Source organism: Ptychodera flava, chromosome 2 (genome assembly GCF_041260155.1).
Source record: "Ptychodera flava strain L36383 chromosome 2, AS_Pfla_20210202, whole genome shotgun sequence".
Taxonomy (NCBI): Eukaryota; Metazoa; Hemichordata; class Enteropneusta; family Ptychoderidae; genus Ptychodera; species Ptychodera flava.
This window is the reverse complement of record NC_091929.1, coordinates 7,705,004-7,729,676: the sequence shown is the minus strand read 5'-3', so window position 1 is coordinate 7,729,676 and position 24,673 is coordinate 7,705,004. Positions and strand designations below refer to the sequence as shown.

At 35.8% G+C, this 24,673-nt stretch overlaps 1 protein-coding gene across 2 annotated transcripts; it reads left to right on the top strand.

The window, feature by feature from the left end:
* Nucleotides 1-812: 812 nt before the first annotated feature.
* On the top strand, nucleotides 813-18,091 carry LOC139152555 (zinc finger protein 585A-like). 2 transcript variants are annotated; one of them, XM_070725771.1, is made up of 3 exons: nucleotides 813-1,029; nucleotides 3,065-3,187; nucleotides 14,887-18,036. In XM_070725771.1, the coding sequence occupies exons 1-3, from the start codon at nucleotides 891-893 to the stop codon at nucleotides 17,340-17,342; spliced, it is 2,718 nt and encodes a 905-aa protein (XP_070581872.1). In that variant the 5' UTR covers nucleotides 813-890; the 3' UTR covers nucleotides 17,343-18,036. The 2 variants fall into 2 exon arrangements, with proteins under 2 accessions (XP_070581872.1, XP_070581880.1); XM_070725779.1 differs by having other exon boundaries at nucleotides 816-972; nucleotides 3,046-3,187; nucleotides 14,887-18,091.
* The last annotated feature ends 6,582 nt before the right edge of the window (nucleotides 18,092-24,673 follow it).

The window sequence follows — 24,673 nt, the reverse complement described above, 5'->3', positions numbered from 1 at the left end:
ACCGGGAACACACAGACCTGTATGCAGGGCAAGTCGATACTGTGCTGGTTGGTATTCTCGACCGCGGAGTGACGTCAGCAGGTGAAACGCATACGAGCGAGATGAATGAGAGATCAGACGATACAGAAGAGCGAATGATACAGAAATTGTGTGGAAAAAATCAGAACTAAAAGTTATGTCATTTATGTATATTGAAACTTTGAATATTGCTTTGGTGGTTGAAAAATTCCAACTTCCCCACGGCGCTGTGACGCAAAAAAAGACGTAAGAACACGCAAGTACCCGGATGGCCCGCAGTCGAGAATTCCGTGGCGCCAGCATTAATCAATCAGCTTGATCAGCTTGATCAATCGCGTCCAAGGACGCTAACGTATTGTCAGCGCGGATAATATTATATATTATATTTTCTCTGCGTCAATTTGGAACATCATGACATATGTATGTATGTATGTATGTATGTATGTATGTATGTATGTATGTATGTATGTATGTATGTATGTATGTATGTATGTATGTATGTATGTATGTATGTATGTATGTATGTATGTATGTATGTATATATGTAAGTATGTATGTATGTATGTATGTATGTATGTATGTATGTATGTATGTATGTATGTATGTATGTATGTATGTATGTATGTATGTATGTATTTACAAACAACAACAACAACAACCAGATGTCTGGGTACCCAGTGCAGTACCCTGAGCTACATTTATCGTTGTATATGAAGTAATGCCTCTGTGGAAAGCGCCCCCAACGAAAGTGTAACAGTCAAGTTCAGAGGTCAAAGGTTCTGGTTATGGCCAAAGTTCGACACTACACGGTTGCAACCAATCTCGGAAACGTTCCCCTGTAATATTATTGCAGTAAAATTCGTACTTTAAAGATGCAATCGGCGGAAGTAATGAATAAGGACTGTCTTCTTTCGGATTCGGAGCCCTGTGAGAGAGCAGTCTTCAATTGTGGCGGTGGCGGTGCATTCGACAAGTCGGACAACAGCTGCAATGATCTATTAAGTCTACAAGGTATGCTTAGCCAATTTTTCAGCGGAGGCACAGGCCTTTGACCCGTCGCTTTGCGATCGGTACTGATTCACAGTTATAGAAAGAAAAGATCGCGAAGCGACGGGTCAAGTACCTGTGAGCGGAGGTATACAGGTAAAGACACCTGTGACTCAGAAAAAAAAGTATTTATATTTTTTTGGCAGGGCCAAAGAGGTCGGTTGTTCGCCGTGTACCGAGATGTTAGTATAGAATTAACCCTTCGTACCGTGCTGTGTGTTACCGGCGTTATATACGGCCTCCCACCACATAACGTCGGGAACACACAGCACGATACGCAGGGCGAGAATGTAATGGGTGACACACACAGTACATACATACACACATGATTAAGTACGACTGAAGATTAGTGGACACACGCCATTGGTTGCGAACTAAAATGGATTTTCTTACGGCTCTAAATAATGAGTGATCGTATGAGTAGACTCGTTAACAATATTCAAACAACATTTCTATGTGTCCACTAACCTTTAGCCATGTGCACTTGATACGGTATATTTCATTTGTGAATTTACATCAGAAGTTAGGCAGCATTCACAAACACCGGGTGGCAATGGGGGCTGGAGGAATTCAAGGGGGTTTGAAAGTTCTGAGCGTAGTAGAGAAGGGATTTAGAAACATTTTCACTGGGATATGAACATATTTTTCTTCGTAATTTGTTTAGATTTTCAGATTCCATAGTGTAGTAAGTAAAATTTTTATTAAAAAATTAAAATAAATGAATAACATTGTTACATCCAATGGCTGTAATGTTAATAATAGTTAACAAGTCCCGGCATCATTTTATTTTAATAAAACTAAACGTAAAGAAGGGAAAACACATCTAGAGAAACACAGCATTTCAATAAAAGCAAGACCGATAAAAAGTTGCAAAGTGACAGCAACAAGTTAAGATTTCACTTTTGTCAAGAACAGGACAGTGAGACTACCAGAGTTTGATCAGATGTGTAGTGCAGTGTTTTTATATTGGTCAGTTATCTAATACAGACTAATAGCTTGCACAACCTTGGTCTCTCAAGGCAGCCACAATTGGTTCACTGATACCCATGCATCAGCACAGTATGATAAGAAGAAAATTCTTAATGGCATAGTTGCTTTTATTGCAAATGCCATGATGGCATCGTCATATTTCAAAGCCCAGATTCAATAGTTTTTAATTTAAGCAAAACTTGCAAATATCAAAGTTATAAACTACTGACTTAAACTTTAAAAATGAAAATAAATTAAAAAAAGCATGATATATTTTCCTTTGGGGTAAAACACATTACACAGTGTTTGATAGAATCCAGCTGTGTGCGTGTGCGGCACGCGGGCAGCTGTCATGTGCCAAAGGTCACCACTGTGACACAAAAGTACACCACAGCACACTGAGTAGTTGACCTCAAGGAGCTGATGCATGCATAGCACAGCAAGCAAGGCTGCAAGGCCATCAAGACCTGTGACAAAGAGGAAATTATATACATTGAAAACCCATCTACTACGAAGAGTGAACAATCCCTTTGTTGAAATTACATAGCTGTGCAAGCTTATGAGCTCAGCCCTAGTAGGACATTGACTTATAGAACTGCGTTGGAAAAGTTTTAAAGGCCAGGTACTTGATCCCTGGGATCAAGTTTGTTTTAATAGTCTGTAAGAGGATTATGGAGTGTTGTAGCCTTTTGTTTTCCATTGAAATTGTAATGTAATGAGTATATTTCCCCACGAGACAATCTGACGACAACACAGGGCTTTAAGGTTTACATAGAAGTGATGAAGGAGGTAACCATGCCAAAGTGCGGTGAATTATGAACGTTTAGGCTGCTGCAAGATTCCATCATGTTTTTGAAACTCAGTTGTGCTCAGTTGTGCATATTGTTATGGTGCTTATACGGTCACCAAATATCATTGAATATGATTATATCTGATTATTTTTCTTGTTTCAGTCAGGGGATATTATTGATTGGCTATTTTTATTACCCTGTAGCTTCTCAACATTGAAAGATGTTTTGATTTCTTACAGAGTGTTGTGTAATATGCAAAGCTCTGAAACATTTTGACAAAATGCATGAGTTAGTGAAACCATTAGAGGTACTGACAAAAAAGTTGTGTCAACAATATCAAGACAACGCATTATCAATGAAAGGTAAGATTTTGTGTATTCAGGGCAGATGTTGACTTTTGTTAGCTCTGCTGTCAGCGACGCAGAGCTTATCAAATAGGTTGATTTTCCGTCGTCGTTCGTTGTCGTCCGTCGTCGTCGTCGTCCGTCGTTGTCCGTCAACAATTGCCTTCTCCTCTGAAACCGCAAGTCCAATTGCTGTGAAATTTTATATGCAGTTCACTTGAGGTGACCTCACTTCAGTTTGTTCAAATTGTGGTGAAATTTGCATATTTGTATTTTTGGGGCATTTTTTGGTGTTTTTGGTAAAAAAATCATCTTCTCTGAAATCGCTTGTCCGATTGCTTTGAAATGTGATATGCAGTTTGCTTAGGGTGACTTCAGTCAGATTTGTTCAAATTGTGGTGAAATTTGCATATTTGTATTTTTAAGGCAATTGTTGTCATTTTTGGTAAAAAAATCTTTAAAAATCTTCTTCTTCAAAACTACCGGTCAGATAGCTTTGATATTTGGTACATAGGTCGCTAGGGATCATCTATTTCAGATTTGTTCAAATTGTGCACAAATATGCAAATTTGCATTTTTAAGGCAATTTTTGCCATTTTTGGTCAAAACATGTGTTTCTCAAAAAGTACTGGTCTGATAGCTTTGAAATTTGGTATACAGGTTTCTATAGATGAACTAAGTAATATATATTGAATTTCTGATGAAATCTGTAATTTTGTATTTTTGGGGCAATTTTTGCCATTTTTGGTCAAAAAATGTGTATTTCCAAAACTACTCATCTGATAGCTTTGAAATTTGGTATACAGGTTCCTACAGATGAACTAAATGATAGTTATTGAAATTATGATGAAATCTGCAATTTTGTAATTTTGGGGCAATTTTTGCCATTTTTGGTCAAAACATGTGTTTCTCAAAAAGTACTGGTGAATTAAATGATATTTATTGAAATAATGATGAAATCTGCAATTTTGAATTTTTTGGGTAATTTTTCCCATTTTTGGTCAAAAAATGCGTTTCTCAAAAAGTACTTGTCTAACAGCTTTGAAATTTGGTATACAGGTTTCTATAGATGAACTAAATTTGATCTTTTGAAATTATGATGAAATCTGCAATTTTTATTTTTGGGGGCAATTGTTGCCATTTTTGGTCAAAAAATTTATTCTCAAAAATTACTCATCAGATAGCTTTGGTTGACATGTTCCTAGGGATGATCCTATGTGATACATTCAAAGTATGATGAAATCTTCAATTGTGTATTTTTTGCAGCTTATTTTAGCCATTTTTTTCTGGCCACTTCATTGAGCTATCAAAGATTTCCACCTTCTTCATCAACATGTGTCAAAATAGTTATTCTACATAAACACAGCGGAGCTATATCGGCCGCTAGGTCGCTTGTGTTTGGTATGTTGTGTGTGTTTGTTGGTGTGTGTGGATCTGACACAAAAATGAGCCACATTGAACACGTTCACATCATTTTGTTTTTCAACTTGAATGTACATGTAATCAATTTAATTCCAACTTGACTATGTGACTATGTAAGTGTGACAGTGTTTTGCCATTAGTGTCAATAAGTCTGGTGTCAAGTGAATGGCCTAAGAAAGGATTCACTACCTCCTAGCAAAGTACAGCAGACTACTGATCATACCTAAATTTTCAAGGGTTGAAATTGTAAAATGTCAATAAGTCTTGTGTCAAATGAATGACCTAACAAAGCATTCACTACCTCATAGCAAAGTACAGCGAACATCATTCCTAAATTTTCAAGGGTTGAAATTGTAAAATCACAGGCTTACTGTGCGTGCTCTTTGAACTTCAGCGTATGGAGTTGTTGTAGTCAGAAAAATTTCTACAAGTGTAGCTCGGTTATTGAGATTTGGTAGCAGTTTGACTGTGATTTCTTCTCTCGCTGACCAGGTGCTGTACGTTGTGAGTTCAAATCCCATTGAGAATCCACTGAATTGTTATGTACTTAAAGGGGCCATTCTCAAACCCAGGTTTTTGTAATAGTTCTTGTTGATATTGAATACTTACATGGTGTTTGCCCTTTAGTTTTGCAATTAAAGTTTTTAGCTCCGCTGTCAGTGACGTGGAGCTTATCAAATAGGTTGATTTTCCGTCGTTGTCCGTCGTCCGTCGTCCGCTGTCGTCGTCGTCCGTCAACAAATACCTTCTCCTCTGAAACCGCAAGTCCAATTGCTTTGAAATTTTATATGCAGTTCACTTGGGGTGTCCTCACTTAAGTTTGTTCAAATCGTGGTGAAATTTGCATATTTGTATTTTTTAGGGCAATTTTTGGTGTTTGTGGTAAAAAAATCTTCTTCTCTGAAACCGCTTGTCCGATTGCTTTGAAATTTGATATGCAGTTTACTTTAGGGTGACTTCAGTCAGATTTGTTCAAATCGTGGTGAAATTTGCATATTTGTATTTTTAAGGCAATTTTTGTCATTTTTGGTATACAATGCAAGATCCGAGGTACATGAATATTCCGCATTGATTAAGGGTCATTAGCATAGAATTTTAATACCGAAACAATGCTCATTAGTGTAATCTGCATATTTGAATATCATTATACCTCGCATCTTGCACTAATAGATTTTTGGCAAAAAATCTTTAAAAATCTTCTTTTTCAAAACTACCAGTAAGATAGCTTTGATATTTGGTACATATGTCCCTAGGGATGATCTATTTCAGATTTGTTCAAATTGTGCAGAAATATGCAAATTTGCATTTTTAAGGTAATTTTTGTCATTTTGGTCAAAAAATGTATTTCTCCAAAAGTACTGGTCTGATAGCTTTGAAATTTGATATACAGGTTTCTACAGATGAGCTCAGTAATATATATTGAATATCTGATGAAATCTGTAATTTTGTATTTTTTGGGCAATTTTTGCCATCTTTGATCAAAAAATGTGTATTTCCAAAACTACTCATCTGATAGCTTTGAAATGTAGTATACAGGTTTCTATAGATGAACTGAATGATATTTTCTGAAATTATGATGAAATTTGCAATTTTGAATTTTTGGGGCAATTTTTGCCATTTTTGGTCAGAAAAAGTTATTCTCCAAAAATTACTCATCAGATAGCTTTGGTTGACATGTTCTTAGGGATGATCTGATGTGATATATTCAAAGTATGATGAAATCTTCAATTGTGTATTTTTGCAGCCATTTTAGCCACTTTTTTCTAGTCACTGCATTGAGCTATCAAAGATTTCCACCTTCTTCATCAACATGTGTCAAAAATAGTTATTCTCTACATAAACACAGCGGAGCTATATCAGCTGCTAGGTCGTTAGTCAACAGTTCTACTCAAGAATAAAAACAATGCAATGTATTCTACAGACTCAGCATGCAAAATGCACATATGGAAATAGACACATTTCTATGTGCGTCTGCGCATGTGGGTTGGTTTGTACGTAGACCCTTTTGGAGGATCCATGGTCCATTTGAATTCCAATAAAAAATCTATTTGCTGTAGATAAAGCTGATAAGCAACCTGCCCCTTTTGGGAAATAGGCTGACTTTGCACATTTTTAGCTCTGCTGTCAGTGCGCAGAGCTTATCAAATAGGCTGATTTTCCATCGTTGTCGTCTTCATCATCCATGCGTCGGTCCGTCTGTCTTCCGTCAACAACCGCCTCCTCCTCTGAAACTCGAATCCGATTGCTTTGAAATTTTTCACACAGTTCACTTGGGGTGACTTCACTTAAATTTGTTCAAATCATGGTGAAATTTGCATATTTCTATTTTTGGGACATTTTTTGCTGGTTTTGGTAAAAAAATCTTCTCTGAAACCGCACGTCCAATTGCTTTGAAATTTGATCTGCAGTTTACTTAGGGTGACTTCAGTCAGACTTCTTCAAATTGTGGTGAAATTTGCATATTTGTATTTTTAAGGCAATTTTTGTCATATTTGGTTAAAAAATCTTTAAAAATCTTTTTCAAAAGTAGAGGTCAAAAAGCTTTTATATTTTGTACGTAGGTCCCTAGGGATGATTTTATGCAGATATCTTCATTTTGTGCAGAAATATTCAAATTGTACTTTTGAGGCAATTTTTGTCATTTTGGTCAAAAAATTTATTTCAGCAAAACTGCTTGTCTGACTGCTTTGATATTTGGCATATTGATTTATAGGTATGAGCAAAATGTGATGTTTTGAAATTATGATGAAATCTACAATTTCGTAATTTTGGGCCAATTTTTGCCATTTTTGATCAAACAATTTTTTGTTTCTCAAACAGTACTAATCTGATAGCTTTGAAATTTGGTATACAGGTTTGAACAGATGAACTAAATGTGATGTATTGAAATTATGATGAAATCTGCAATTTTGTATTTTTGGGGCAACTTTTGTCATTTTTAGCTCCCATATATGCATATGCAAATGGGAGGTATTCTTATAAGGTGGAAAAATGTCGTCTGTATGTATGTATGTATGTATGTATGTATGTATGTATGTGTGTATGTATGTATGTATGTATGTATGTATGTATGTATGTATTTATGTTTGTATGTATGTATGTATGTATGTATGTATGTATGTATGTATGTATGTATGTATGTATGTATGTATGTATGTATGTATGTATGTATGTATGTATGTATGTCCGTCCACATCAAAAACTCCTAAACCGTAGCACCTACTGTCTTAGTATTTGGTGTACAGGTGCACCTAGGGGTGGAGATGTGAATTTGTTGAAATGAACATGTCATTGCCAAAAATATGCAAATGAGGGGAAAAAAAGGAAAAATCCTGCAAATGGCTAAAACTCAGTAAGCATTGGTCAGATTTGGTTGAAACTTGGTATGCAGATTTCTTTAGGTATTCCTAATTATATGTGCAAAAATTGGGATGAAATTTGCATGTTTGTATTTTTAGGGTATTTTTTCCGTTTTTAGTCAAAAAATCTTGTTCTCTGAAATCGCTCGTCTGATTGCTATGAAACTTAATATTCATGTTCCTCAGGATGACCTCAGTCATGCTTGTACAAATTGTATTGATATTGTCATATTTGTAATTTTGGGGCAATTTTCCCAATTTTTGATAATTTTTTTTTTATCCAAAAACTACTGATTTGATTGCTTTGATATTTGGTATACAGGTATCTAAGATTAATCTCAATATAATGTATTGAAGATATGTTGAAACTGGCAATTTTTTTTTATTTTGGGGGCAATTTTTGCCTTTTTTGGTCAAAAAATGTTTCACCTAAAACTTCTCATCTGGTAGCTTTGATATCTAGTGTACAGGTTCCTAGGGTTTATGTTAATTAGATATATTTAAAATTAGGATGAAATCTGCAATTTTGTATTTTGGGGGGCAATTTTTCTCATTTTTGGTCAAAAAATTTGCTTCTCAAAATTTACCTGTCTGATTGCTTTGATAAACCGGTTCTTAGGGTTTTGTTAATAAGATATATTGAAATTAGGTTGAAATCCGGAATTTCAAATTTTTGGGGCAACTTTGCGAAACTGTCAGTGTTACTGGGATATCTTTCATTTTGTATTTTTAAGATTTTTTTTGGTAATTTTATACCTACTGGAACTAAGAGTATATAATGTGGTGATTTAGTAAGCATTTGATATGGTAAACTGTATTTGGTGTTGAAATGCGGTAAAAAAATCCTGGCAGATTTTGAAAAAATTCCAAACAAATGCCAATAAAAATTCAGCCAGAGAAGGTTTCACAGAAAGAAAAGGTGGGAGAGTGGGGGGGAAAAAGAATGTACAATGGATTGGATAAAAAAGATAATGTACCTCATTGATCTTCCCGACACCGTCCCTTATCAAATGGTCCACCCCAATGTATTTTTGCGCGCAATTAACCATGCAGTGTATTTTAGTTTAAGATGTCATCTTTGGTAAGGATTTGAAAGGAATAGTCAAGTTCACCACAGTTTAACTTTATCTCTTGTGTCATCATCCTTGTGTAATTGGTTAAGTTTGTAAGTTGTTGCAGATGTAGATGCACCAGCTGTTCTGGAAGAAAACAATGTTTACTTTTCCATGTAGGGTTTCTGAGTTGATGATTGTATGTTGAAATTTCTCCATGTATCTGGTGTATGGGCAAAGTGTAAACTTTGGTTGCATGTTATGTATTTCAGTCTATGTCAAATGTTGTAAATGAAAAATCAAGAACAGTTTGCTGTGTGCTTGTAAAAGATAACATATTTGTCAATACATAAACTGCCTTGCAAGTTGCAGATTGATTGTCTTAAAGATTATCACAGGAGTAGAAAAGGAAAAGAAACTAATCAAATTGCTGTAACATATTCACTCTCAGTGCCTGTATAGGCCTATACTTAACCATTTTATCATTACATTCAGCTGTTTGTTATATCTTTATCACTCTCCATGGGCCAAGGCACACTTGGGGTCAATGTCATCACTCTGTGCCAGTCTGTGTATGTCAATCTGTCTCTATGTATGTCCATGTTTCATACAATTGTTGACTTGTTTTGATAACTACATGGGAGCGAACAGTGATGTTGTCACTATTTTTAATCAACAGTGTAGTTCTCAAAAAGTACTGGTCTGATAGCTTTAAAATTTTGTATTCAGGTTCCTACAGATGAACTAAATGTGATATGTTGAAATTATGATGAAATCTGCAATTTTGTATTTTTAAGGTAATTTTTTCCATATGTGTAAAAAATAGTTGTTCTCTACTTAACACAGCGGAGCTACAGCTATGTATATTGGCTGCTAGGTCGCTTGTTCACTTTTTAGCTCAGCTGTCAGCGACGCGGAGCTTATCAAATAGGTTGATTTTCCGTCGTCGTCCGTCGTCGTCGTCGTCCGTCGTCCGTCAACAATTGCCTTCTCCTCTGAAACCGCAAGTCCGATTGCTTGAAATTCTATATGCAGTTCACTTGGGGTGACCTCACTTACGTTTGTTCAAATCGTGGTGAAATTTGCATATTTGTATTTTTGGGGCATTTTTAGGTGTTTTTGGTAAAAAAATCTTCTTCTCTCAAACCGCTTGTCTGATTGCTTTGAAATTTGATATGCAGTTTACTTAGGATGACTTCAGTCAGATTTGTTCAAATCGTGGTGAAATTTGCATATTTGTATTTTAAAGGCAATTTTTGTCACTTTTGGTAAACAAATCTTTAAAATCTTCTTCTTCAAAAGTACCAGTTAGATAGCTTTGATATTTGGTACATATGTCCCTAGGGATGATCTATTTCAGATTTGCTCAAATTGTGCAGAAATATGCAAATTTCCACTTTTAAGGCAATTTTTGCCATTTTTGGTCAAAAAATATTTTTTTAGTCCCCACGGACACCGTCCGGGGGGACTTATAGGTTTGGTCATGTCCGTGCGTGCGTCCGTGCGTGCGTGCGTCCGTCCGTCCGTGCGTCCGTCCGTTCACGCAGATATCTCAGAGATGCAAAGAGCGATTTCATTCAAACTTGGTACAAGGATTACTTCATATGTCATACAGATGCACGTCGATTTGTTTTGTGATACGATCCAATATGGCCGCCAGGCGGCCATTTTATTACGATTTTTTCATGTAAAGAGCCATAACTCAGACATGTTTCAACCGATTTTATTCAAAGTTGGTACAAGGACATTGACCAATGTCATAGATATGTACATTGATTTTTTTTTGTGATACAATCCAATATGGCCGCCAGGCGGCCATTTTATTACGATTTTTTCATGTATAGAGCCATAACTCAGACATTTTTCAACCGATTTTATTCAAAGTTGGTACAAGGACATTGACCAATGTCATAGATATGTACATTGATTGTTTTTGTGATACGATCCAATATGGCCGCCAGGCGGCCATTTTATTACGATTTTTTCATGTAAAGAGCCATAACTCAGACATGTTTCAACCGATTTTATTCAAAGTTGGTACAAGGACATTGACCAATGTCATAGATATGTACATCGATTTGTTTGTGATACAATCCAATATGGCCGCCAGGCGGCCATTTTATTACGATTTTTTATGTATAGAGCCATAACTCAGACATTTTTCAACCGATTTTATTCAAAGTTGGTACAAGGACATTGACCAATGTCATAGATATGTACATTGATTTTTTTTGTGATACAATCCAATATGGCCGCCAGGCGGCCATTTTATTACGATTTTTTCATGTATAGAGCCATAACTCAGACATTTTTCAACCGATTTTATTCAAAGTTGGTACAAGGACATTGACCAATGTCATAGATATGTACATCGATTTGTTTTGTGATACGATCCAATATGGCCGCCAGGCGGCCATATTATTACAATTTTTTCATGTACAGAGCCATAACTCAGACATGTTTCGACCGATTTTATTCAAAGTTGGTACAAGGACATTGACCAATGTCATAGATAGGCACTTTGATTTTTTTGGTGATACGATCCAATATGGCCGCCAGGCGGCCATTTTATTACGATTTTTTCATGTAAGGAGCCATAACTCAGGCATATTTCAACCCATTTTATTCAAAGTTGGTACAAGGACATTGACCCATGTCACACATATGTACATCGATTTGTTTTGTGATACGATCCAATATGGCTGCCAGGCAGCCATTTTATTACGATGTTTTCATGTACAGAGCCATAATACTCAGACATGTACCAAGCGAATTTATTCAAAGTTGGTACAAGGACATTGACTAATGTCATACATATGCATGTCAATTTGTTATGTGATACGATCCAATATGGCTGCCGTGCGGCCATTTTGTTACGATTTTTTCATGTACAGAGCCATAATTCTCAGGTATATCTCAACCGATTTTATTCAAAGTTGGTACAAGGACATTAACCTATGTCATACATATGTAGGTCATTTTGCTTCATGATATGATCCAATATGGCTGCATGGCAGCCATTTTGTTACAATTTTTTCATGTCCTTAGCCAAAACTTGGGCACATCTCAACTGATTTTATTCACGGATTTTATTGAAACATAGTACAAGGACATTGACCTATGTCATACATATGCACATTGATTTGTTTTGTGATACAATCCAATATGGCCGCAGTGGTGCCATTTTTTTTCTGAATTTTTCATGTCCGGAACCATAACTCAGACTTGTATCAAGCGAATTTATTCAAAGTTGGTACAAGGACATTGACTTATTTATACATATGTATGTCGATTTGGTCCAATATGGCCACATACGAGATGGTCCAATATGGCCACATGGTAGCAATTTTGTTATGGTTGTTTCATGTCGAGAGCCATAACTCTGGCAAGTCTCAACTGATCTTATTCGAAGTTGGTACATGGACTTTGACTTATGTTATACATATATGTGTTGATTTTTTAAACAGTAAGATCAAATATCGCTGCATGGCTATGATTTTGTTACAATTTTCGAATGTACAGAGCCATAACTCAGACATATTTCCACCAGTATCATTCAAAGTTGGTACAAGGACATTGACCTATTTCATACATATGCTCGTCAATTTGTTTCACATCATGTAGCAGTAACATGTCAATTATTGAAGTTTCGTAAGTAGGCTGATATGTCAAGAAATACTGCATCAAATTCGTACAGATGTTAAGCTCACATTGCTTTAACATTGAAAAAGACATTTATCAGTGTCATTTTAATTAATTTTTAATTGCATAAGTAATGAACTTTCCTAATTAGAGTGATATAGCCACAAATTAATACAACGTCAAATTTGATGAACCTTGATACAGATGTTGATCTCATAGTGTTGTAAATACTGCATCAAGAAATATGGTAACAGTGATAATCTGTTAAGTGTTAGGATTGTATGCAAAAGTGTTTTACAACATCCTGTTGATTAATTCCTAGTTGACTCATTTTATGAACTTTAGGATGGTTGCCTACATTGGTTTATGTTTTCATCACCATGGAACTCATTCTTGGCCATTGAGCACCATCTGTATCGCAGTATTTTTATCACAGACCTATAAATTAATGAAGATGACTCTATCCTCTCTGAGGACATGTAATCAAAGTACCCATTAACAAGTGGGGACTGTGTCATCAACGATGACTTGTTCAAAAAGTACTTTACTGATAGTTTTGAAATTTGGTACACAGGTTTCTATAGATAAACTTAGTAATATATTTTGAATTTCTGATGAAATCTGTAATTTTGTATTTTTGGGGCAATTTTTGCCATTTTTGGTCAAAAAATGTGTATTTCCAAAACTACTCATCTGATAGCTTTGAAATTTGGTATACAGGTTCCTACAGATAAACTAAATGATATTTATTGAAATTATGATGAAATCTGCAATTTTGTAATTTTGGGGCAATTTTTTCCATTTTTGGTCAAAAAATGTGTATTTCCAAAACTACCCATCTGATAGCTTTGCAATTTGGTATACAGGTTCCTACAGATCACCTTAATGATATTTATTGAAATTATGATGAAATCTGCAATTTTGTAATTTTGGGGCAATTTTTGCCATTTTTGGTCAAAAAGTGTGTTTCTCAAAAGTACTGGTCTGATAGCTTTGAAATTTGGTATACAGGTTTCTACAGATGAGCTAAGTAATATATATTGAATTTCTGATGAAATCTGTAATTTTGTATTTTTGGGGCAATTTTTGCCATTTTTGGTCAAAAAATGTGTATTTCCAAAACTACTCATCTGATAACTTTGAAATTTGGTATACAGGTTTCTATAGATTAACTAAATGATATTTATTGAAATAATGATGAAATCTGCAATTTTGAATTTTTAGGGCAATTTTTCCCATTTTTGGTCAAAAAATGTGTTTTTCAAAAAGTACTGGTCTAACAGCTTTGAAATTTTGTATACAGGTTTCTATAGATGAACTAAATTGGATCGTTTGAAATTATGATGAAATCTGCAATTTTTATTTTTGGGGGCAATGTTGCCATTTGTGGTCAGAAAATTTCATTCTCAAAAAACTCATCTGATAGCTTTTGTTGAAATGTTCTTAGGGATGATCCAATGTGATATATTCAAAGTATGATGAAATTGTGTATTTTTGCATCTTATTTTAGCCACTTTTTTCTGGCCATTGCATTGAGCTATCAAAGATTTCCACCTTCTTCATCAACATGTGTCAAAAATAGTTATTCTCTACATAAACACAGCGGAGCTATATCGGCTGCTAGGTCGCTTGTGTTTACTCAGAACTGTTTCAGGTAAAATGTGCCAAGAAATGCATTTGTCGGCCAGCTCTGTATGAAATATTAACACCAAAACTTGATTCATGTCATTCATTAATGTTAAGCATCAACTTTGAGTGGTCAATCAGCTGCATACGCAATGACAAACTAATGCAGTGATTGTCAGATGTGTTTATCTACAGAAGTTTTGCTTGATATTGGTATCTGTGATCACCCATTGTTTTATAGCCACGTTTTCATGTATGCTCATATTGGACAGTAGAATTTTATGTTTCTTTCACAACTGTGACTTTGTTATGTGTACCTGTACTTGTTCATGGTTGGTGCAGTGTTGTGCTGTGCTGCATCTGTTTTACTCAATAAGTATGTCTGTGACCTTTGACGTGTAACTTTGGATTAAAGATTGTTAGATTGATCATAGCTACATGTATGCTCTGAACTAATCCAAAAAAATCCATGACAAATGTCCAAGTTTTGTCCAATGTTACATGGAGTCAACAGTAACATCAAAAGCTTACATCTCTATATCCCAAGTGTGCTTGATGGAGCCTTGCTACTACCGTACTCTACTGAATTGTTTTATGCTTATCTCCCAACTAACAGATGCATCAATAATTGTACAGAGCCTTGTGCAACTTGAGCTGATTACATTTGAATATGGCGTGTCCAACCGAGACAACAGCAATGAAGACCTGGCTCCACAGTATGAAGGTGATCATATTGAACACCGAGTTACATCACACAAAGATTCCTTCAGTTTGATGGAGTGCCAATCTCATAATGGGGACAGCTATGATGGTGAAATCAGCAGTGAGCCTGGTAAAATGTATATGAACAACAATACTGATGAAGGACATAGCTTAAACTATTCAGGCGTACAACAGAGTGAATGCAGAGAAAGCATTGATACCTTCACACACAACAGGGATCACAAGGAGCTTATGTTGATCCATTCTGATCTCAGCCCATTCCAACGCAGTGAGTGTGCTAAAACGTTAAATCAGAATTGCAATCCTGAGACTCATATGTTGACCGACTCAGATATCAAACCTGGTGAAAGTAAAGAGCATGGCCGAACTTTTACTCAGAAATGTGACCTTATTGATGATGATGTCAAACATCTGGTATGCAAAGAGTTTGGGAGGAAATTTGCATGTAAAAGCACTCTTAAAAGACACATGTTGAAGCACTCAAATATCAGACCATATGAATGCAAGGATTGTGGTAAAACGTTCATTAGAAAGTATGATCTTGATAGACATATGTTGATGCGTCATTTAAATGCTAGACCACATGAGTGCAAAGAGTGCGGCAAAACATTTTCTCAAAAGTGTGATCTTAAGAGACATGTGTTGATCCATTCTGATGTCAGACATTATGAATGTGGAGTGTGTGGGAAACGGTTTAGTCATAAGAGTGCTCTCAAGAGACATTTGTCAATTCATTCTGGTGTGGTACCACATCAATGCAAAGAGTGTGGTAAAAACTTTACACAAGAGTCTGAGCTTACAAGACATACAGTATTGATCCATTCAGGTCCTAGATCTTATGAGTGCAAAGAGTGTCCCAGCACATTTAAAAACAAGAAAAGTCTCATGAGACATACATTGGCTCATTCTGGTGTCAGACAACATGAATGCAAAGAATGTGGTAAAAGATTCATACAGAAGAATGAGCTTACAACACATATGTCGTTCCACTCTGGCATTAGACGATATGGCTGCAAAGAGTGTGGCAAAACGTTTATTCAAAAATGTGGTCTCAAGAGACATGAAGTGATCCATTCTGATGTAAGGCAATACCTTTGCAAAGAGTGCGGTAAAACATTCTCTCTGGCGCAGAACCTTAAATTACATAAAATAACACACTCAGAGATCAGACCATACCAATGCACAATTTGCAGCAAAACATTCAGACACAATGACAGTCTTAGGAGACACATGTGCATTCATTCAAATAATAGAACATATGAATGCAATCAGTGTGATAAATCATTCACATACAAGGACAATCTAAAGAAACACATGTTGACCCACTCAGCGATCAGACCACATAAATGCAAAGAGTGTGATGAAACATTTAAAAGAAAGCAGGACCTTAAAAGGCATATGTTGGTCCATTCTGGTGTAAGAGAGCATGAATGCAAAGAGTGTGGTAAGACATTCAAACAGAAATGCAGTCTTAAAAGGCACATGTTGACCCACTCAGAGATCAGACCACATAAATGCAAAGAGTGTGGTGAAACATTTAAAACAAAGAGGGGCCTTATTGGGCATATGTTGATCCATTCTGGTGACAGACAGCATGAATGCAAAGAGTGTGGAAAGACATTCACACAGACATGCAATCTTAAAAGGCACATGTTGACCCACTTACAGATCAGACCACATAAATGCAAAGAGTGTGGTGAAACATTTGTAACAAAGAAGGATCTTAATGGGCATATGTTAATCCATTCTGGTGACAGGCAACATGAATGTAATGAGTGTGGTGAAATATTCACACAGAAGTGCAATCTTAAAAGACACATGTTGACCCACTCAAAGGTCAGACCACGTAAATGCAAAGAGTGTGGTAAAACTTTTAAGACAAAGGAGGGCCATATTGGGCATATGTTGATTCATTCTGGTGGCAGGGAACATGAATGTAAAAAGTGTGGTAAAACATTCACGCTGAAGGGCAATCTTAAAAGGCACATGTTGACCCACTCAAAGATCAAACCACATGAATGCAAAGAGTGTAGTAAAATATTTAAAACAAAGAAGGATCTTATTGGGCATATGTTGATCCATTCTGGTGACAGGCAACATGAATGTAAAGAGTGTGGTAAAACATTCACACAGAAGTGCAATCTTAAAAGGCATATGTTGACCCACTCAAAGATCAAACCAAATGAATGCACAGAGTGTGGTAAAACATTTAAAACAGAGGAGGGCCTTATCGGGCATATGTTGATCCATTCTGGTGTCAGACAGCATGAATGTAAAGATTGTGGTAAAACATTCACACAGAAGTGCAATCTTCAAAGGCACATGTTGAACAACTCAAAGATCACATAAACACAACAGATCAAATATCAGACCGTATATCCTGTAAATACAAAGAGCAAGGTGTAAACATTAAAATGATTCTGTGAGCATATATTGATCAAATCTGATGTCAGATCATACCAGTGCAATAAACGTTGTACACCATTCAAATAGGAAGGAAGTCCTACAAGATATTATGTCAATCATTCAAGTATGCAGACCTCACGAATGCAAAAAATGATGAAAGGCATGCATGCAAATGCTTTCACATATAATACATCAATATAAGCAGGTGAAAGATTTTTATTACAGAACAATCTTTGTGCAAATTAATTAATTCTGATAACATATCAGACCTAATTAATGCAAAAAGAAGGGGACTGAAGTGAGATAATTCACATGTGTCTGTTGTTAAATATCAGGTCTTCCCAATGTCAAGACTATGTTGGAAATAATCCTGACAACAGAACCATCTTAATAAACCTAGGTGTGCACACTCGATTATATAGAACATATGAACTTAGACATCTTACTTTTCTCAGTATATTCCCGACAGTCACTGTATTTTTAGAATAGTGCTATCTTTATCAGGGATGTGTCGTCTTGGTGTTACACTCATAAAAGTAATGTAAGACTTCTTGATGTACAAACACTGTCTTAGCTTCATGCTTGAATGTGAGTGACAATATTTATCTCCATCTAGGTGAAATAAAACAAAAGTTGTAAAATAAATTGGCTCCGCTTTATTCTTAGACGACACTGCAGTGAATGATATTTTTATCACAGTAGTTATTATGGAGGCGCCATGTTGTGAAATTAAGTTGCTCAGTGTTTTCATGTGACATGTTGGTCATTGTATGGCTGATCTGTCAGCACTGAGAGGGGTAATTTTTCTCACTGTGACCATGCCATGGACGTGATATATTCCAATTGTTAAAAAAAGTTCAGATTATTTTTCGAGCTTTATGCGAAATCAAGTCACACATTGTCCTGGTGACGTGACATTTTGTCAAAAACATTGGCTTGCATACTGATCCCTGTCCACCAAAATTCAGACTTCGACTTAAGGCGTATACATACTCCGGAGTTGTATTCGATTTCTTGTCATCAACGAAGAGGTGCTGAAATTTCCTTGTATAAGGTAGAATGTACCGCAGGGACAGATGCTTGGCCTCTCAAACTTTTACGATTCGTTTGGGATATATCACTCGTAAATATCGTAGATCTAATTAGCTAAAGTGGCAAGTCATTTGTTACATTGCTGTCACTGAGAGGAAATTGAGTACTTTCGGATAATTAATAGCCCATTTACAGATCGATGTACTCATCGACCGTTTACAAGGCAATATGAAGATATGATCTGTTGGCGCGACAGTAATTGCGAGAATATATTCACTTCAAGATAAAATGCTGATACTTTTTAGATATGCTGCTCACTTTGAAGCTCATGGAGTAGCTAAACTTTCACAGAGATTGCGGCCAATTTGAATTTCATGAGTCGATAATATAACTTAACTTGTCTCTCTTGTACAGCATTTTGCACTATCCCTGATTTTTATTCTTGATTTTTAAAGAAAATAGCTTACAGTTTTCTTACAGGAAATTCGAGGAAAAGTTTAAGTCTTTTAATTTCCAGGCGCGCCCTACCTTAAAAAAGCAAAATGGCGAATGGTGTCGCCCTGGTTTTCGAAAGAGCGATGCCCACAACTTTGTCGTTCTCGACCATACTTAGACATATGAGTAACAGTTCATTCAGTCAATTTCATCTGATTAGATTCATTAACCCTTTGCACCCTAAGGCCCCAGGGTGAAAAATATTGACCCTTCAAAAGTGTTTGCAGGAAAATGTGACCCTCTCAATTATTCATGCACAAAAATTGTCCGTATCAATAATATCTTAATTGACATATAATTTTTCCATTTGACCTTTAAACTTTCAGCGAATCCTTTTTGAACTTTACAAATAATCACTTGGGTGAAATTCCAATATCATATTTGTTGCTCACATCTGCTCTTTCAAACACCTATTCTCATCACGTCCATCTATATGAATTGTCAAACATCCACGAAAGCACGGATTTAGCTAGATTTGTATTGGAAAAAATTATTCATAGTTTTCTCGTAGACTACAATTTCTAGTGAATCAACTTTCGGTAAAATTCCAAAATCAAATTTCTTGCACACACATGCACCTGTAACCACTCTAGTCTAATCAAAATTACATTAATATCAATAATCAAGCGTCTCAAAATATACAGATAAGCTAGTTTGTATTGGAAAATATTTCGCAATATTCATAGACTACAATGTATAGTGAATCAACATTTTAGTGACAATCCATAATCAAATTTCTTGTTTAAATGTGAGTCATTACAAAGTCTAAACATATTTTGCAAACACTTCATATAACGCAATATTTTCAAAACTTTAATCAATTTTCCCAGTATTTAAAGTATAACAAAGTTACATCATGACATGGCATGACAAGTATTTCTCCTGGCCAATTTGTAGACTTTATTTTTGTGAACAAAAGACTAAAAGTGCTCTGTTTTGCTTGTTGTCACCTGTTCAGAAAGAACAAAGTCGTGTTTGTATTCTGTTTTATAGATTTGTGCGCCTAATCATCATTGTAAAATTTGACGGCGCCGGTTTTGTAAAAGTCACACCCTCTGATTTCCACCGATCATCCCTCCCATTATAAAAAACAAATGAAAACAAACAAACAAAATACAAATGCCCCCATATCCATGTGCTGTTCAAATACTTTCAGATCGCAATTTTTTATTTACAATTGCATTTTTATAACCTGTATCCATAAGATTTTATATCCTTTTTTACTCTTGCCTCCTTCGTATTACTTTTTTGGTTTTGTAGTCGGTTTTTAAAGTGTATTTAGTTAATATCTGATGTTGTGTTGTTTTGTGTGACGACAGCAAGACAATTTCCTAATGTACATGCATGTATATAATGGCAATAAAGTTATCTATCTATCTGTCTATTTAAATAATGATATACACGTGTTTTCGTAAAATTTGTGAATAAAGATAATCAAACGCTGGCGTAGATACCTTCACTTCAGTTTAGTCTGGAGCCTCTCGACGGTCACGGTATACGCTCCGTTTCCACCGAGGTTTAGGTGAAATGAAGGCATACATGCATCGTTGCTGTGAACTCTTCCAGGTCATGTTCTTTTTTAGTGGATTGGTTTTACACAGTCATTTACATATCAATAGAAAGCTTTTTAGAATACGCCTCACGTCTAGAATTGTTGTGTAAATATTGTAGTGAATAGATAATCTTAGAATTTGCAATAAAAGCTGTTTCAGCTAAAAAAATTGACAGTATAGTCAGTTAGTTAATTAGTTAGTTAGCTAGCTAGTTAGACTTTAGATTTCCCTTCCATGAACTTGGCACTGCATTCAGAAGAGTTTCAAGCCAGCTATAGAGGAGACTAATTTTCTTATCAAGTGGCCATGGCCGGCCTTCTTGATTCGATCACTTAGAGATTTTTAGACAAGTTTCTTGTACTTCCCCATCTAAATTAGGCACTATAATCTTTATACTGTTTTGACTTCGTTTAACGTAGAGCATAAGCTTAATCACTTAGGTTTAGCCATTGGTTTTGATAATTTTTTGTCGAAGAAAATCGCCGACTTTACCGCCTTTTCCTGTCGTGAACAGTATAATTTTAATCATTACATTTGTAATAAATTGTGACTAAGTCGGCTATTCTGTCCAACCTGACTTCCGAAAGTCTCCTTTAACTCAAGGTCGATACTCTTTTATTGCATTAATTTTTTTTTACTGTCCCTAGGCCGTATCAGAATATTCCCATCACCTTGCCGATAACAAAATATCATGGATCTAATTACTTTAAGTGATGTTTGTTTTGATCATACAAATGCCGACTCGAGAAGAAATTGAGTACAAACAGTTCATTAATCAACCACTTAATGATCGACTTAGTGATCAATGAATCGAATATTTATCCTACAGCCTTCAGAAACAAGACACTAGAGCTATTAATTGCTTTGGATTCAGCTTCGCAAGTTGCTTATAATCATATTGTATTATTACATTTCTATGTCTTGCATCTGAGAGGAGTCAGCGTCAGGTCATCGCGATATATCAACATCTTATTTGGTTTCGCTCAGCATGCGTACGTTCTCGATGACACACGCGAGAATTTATTCTCATCTCGTGACGAGTTTTCATCAGATGTAGTATACATATTAAGAACAAAATCGTTGTTTTGTTACAAGCAAGGGAGACATCTTGCCTCGCTCAAAGGAAAGAAATACCTGCAGCCAGCCAGAACAAACGTATCGCTGCTTGAACTGCATGCTACGGTGGCGAATAAGAAAATAAATAATACTGTAGTTTGTTTTGTATAAATTTGGACACTGATGACACTGTAGCTACGCATGCTATCAATATCAACAATGATTTGATTATAAATGCTTTTAAGTTTGCGAAACAAGTATTGGGTCCTTCGAAACAATGAATTCTCTGCTAACGACTGAGCTCTTAACCCCATTAAAGCATACATTTTCTGAAAGCTTAGATATAAGCACATGCAACAATTGGTATTTTGTAATCATTGCTCACATTAGGATCGTGTTACTACCAATTTGAATAAGCTAAAAATTATTATTTCACCGTCTTTGTACAAACGCTGTTAGTGTTTCCTGTCGAAATTAGCAAAAATGATTACAACACAAATGTGTCACAGATTGTTTTTATCTGCCCAATTTTTTTCTGTTACGGACTCTAAAAGTACGTCAAGCACAAGCACGAAAACTCCACGTAATATAAATGATACATAACTACATATTCGAAGACTTGCTTCCTAGACTGATGCAACAGCTTTTTGTAACGCAAATTCCATCAGGCAGGACTGCAACCTTTGTACAGGCGAAAGAAAATATTTGTACTTATATAACTTTGCTGTCACATGATACAAGGGCTCTGATGTAAATTACAATTTATTTGTAATTCAGATTACCCTCTGTCAATAAAGAGTAACAACAACAACAACAACAACAACAACAACAACAACAATAATAATAATAATAATAATAATAATAATAATAATAATTATGTAAAAAATGATTTAAAAATACAAATCTTAGGTCTTAGCTAAGTTGAGTAACACTTAACCAGTTAATTCTAAAAGAAGTGTTATTCCTGCTTGCATTTTGCACAGCCCTTGCCTTGAAACTATAATAATTTAATTAAAGCGGTTTACTAGCGGCAAAACTTTGATTCGGATGATTTTTTGAGAGAAAAAGTCCAAAGTAGCATTAAATGACATGTACGTAATTTAGAAACAGATCAACAAACGCAGGCGTGGAAACCTTCAACTTAGTGCGGAAGTCGATTACGCTATACGCTATAGGGGTCCGTGGACTATAGGCCCCTGCAATTGAGATTTTGGTGGAAATGTAGCGTATATTGTTCATGTGGAGTCTTCAGGGCCATGTTTGCTTATAGTTGGTTATATGAAGTTTTAGCGATGCAATTTGCATATCGATAGAAAACTTTTCAGAACTGACCGTGACGTCCTCACATTTTTTCTAGAAATGCTGTGTGAATATTGCAATGATTAGATAATTTGAGAATTTTCTGGAAAAGCTGTTTTAGCTCCCCATTTCGGACGGTATAGTTAGTTAGTTTGACTTGAGATTTTCGTTTCATGAACCTTATACTGCATTCACAAGAACTTTAATAGAGTCATTAGGAGAGGGACTAATTTTCTTGTTCAACATCTGGCTGTCAACACTTGATCATTACTTGAGATTGATTTAAAACGAGATTTTTGTACTTGCCAACTTCAATTAAGTTCTATGATCTTTACACAGTTTCGAACTTCGTTTTAATTGAAAACTTAATCACTTAGGTTTGGCTATTAGTTTAAATATTTTTTTCTAAGAAAAGGGTCGACTTGATCGCCCTCTTCCTATTACAGCAGTACATTTCAATCATAACATTTGTAATAAATTGTGACAAAGTTCGCTATGATGTCCCATTTAATTTCCCAAAGGCTCCTATAACTCCAGATCAATATTCATTTTTGTACATTTAAATTGTCACTATGCCAAGGCCGTGTCAGAATGTTGTAATTTATTTTCTCTTAAGGGTACACGGGCACCGTAAATTTGCATGTTCCATGTATGGTAAAGGGGCGGGGCTTAGCGTACTACCCCGTAACACCTGTAGCTGTCGGTCCTCCATATTTGATACGTCAAAGGACATGCAGACGACGCTGCTAAGTATGCCATGGCGTGTCGTGTGGGGCGCCCTTTTTAAAAAGCGGCCAGCCGCGTAAAATCTGTGATTGGCTATTAAAAACAGGTGACCGAATACCTTTAAAGTGTTTTTCAGAAAAATTCTCTTAAAGGCGTTCTTCAGAAAAATTCTAACTCTTTTGATAAAGTTTTGATAAAGTTTGTGTGCGATGTATGATAGTGAGCGTACGAGCGTGAGTGCTTCACGAACTCTGCAGCGTATGGAGGGGTCGCAGTCAGAAAAATTGTAACAACATAGCTCGGTTATTGAACCAATCTTTTTGAGATTGGGAATTTGGCCACGCGGTTTTGTCTGTGGCTTCTCCGCTAGGTGACTGGGTACCGTATGTTGTGAGTTCGAACCCGATTGAAACCACCGTATTTTTCTACTAACAAGTAATCGGATAGATACGACAAAATATCATAGATCTAATTAGCTTAAGTGAAAATGAAACATTTGTTTGATCATATCTAGTGCCGACTCGACAAGAAATTGAGTACAAAGGGTCGATTAATCAACAACTTAATGTTCGCCTTCCTGATCAACTGACATTTATTTGTGCCGACCCGACAAGAAATTGAGTAGAAGCGGTTGATTTATCAACCATTTAATGTTCGACTTGCTGATCAACTAACTTAGTATTGAGTATTGGGATTATTTTTCGACTAAGTTGATGAGACTGACTTTCAAGTTGATATCGACTTTGTTCAGTTTATGCATTTAGTCCTCTGTCATTTAAATGGCAGAGAAGCATTCCCCATAAGCAAACTAGATTCAATATTTTCCCTATAAAATTGGTTTCATTTCATAAGCCAAACATATGTTAATGCATGGTTTTCAATCATTTATCATTATGTACGGTACTAGACAAAAGCACAGTCATTATACAAGCGTTGTTAAGAAAATAGGTTTCTCAGACTGATGTGCTGGCAATCAGCATAATTGAGATAACTAGTATGTGCATAAAATGTTACAAAAATTTAATCGCATAAAGTATCTGTAATTAGTGGTTTCCTGCGCGCGCATCACAAGTAAAAATCATCATATGAAAAGTTAAAAATACTCGCATTTTG

What these genes read in the sequence shown, in the direction of transcription:
- LOC139152555 (XM_070725771.1), top strand. Translation starts at nt 891, where the DNA reads ATGCAATCGGCGGAAGTAATGAATAAGGACTGTCTTCTTTCGGATTCG. An exon ending in TGATCTATTAAGTCTACAAG is followed by an intron (nt 1,030 to 3,064) that starts GTATGCTTAGCC and finishes GATTTCTTACAG; the next exon opens with AGTGTTGTGTAATATGCAAA. An exon ending in CAACGCATTATCAATGAAAG is followed by an intron (nt 3,188 to 14,886) that starts GTAAGATTTTGT and finishes CCCAACTAACAG; the next exon opens with ATGCATCAATAATTGTACAG.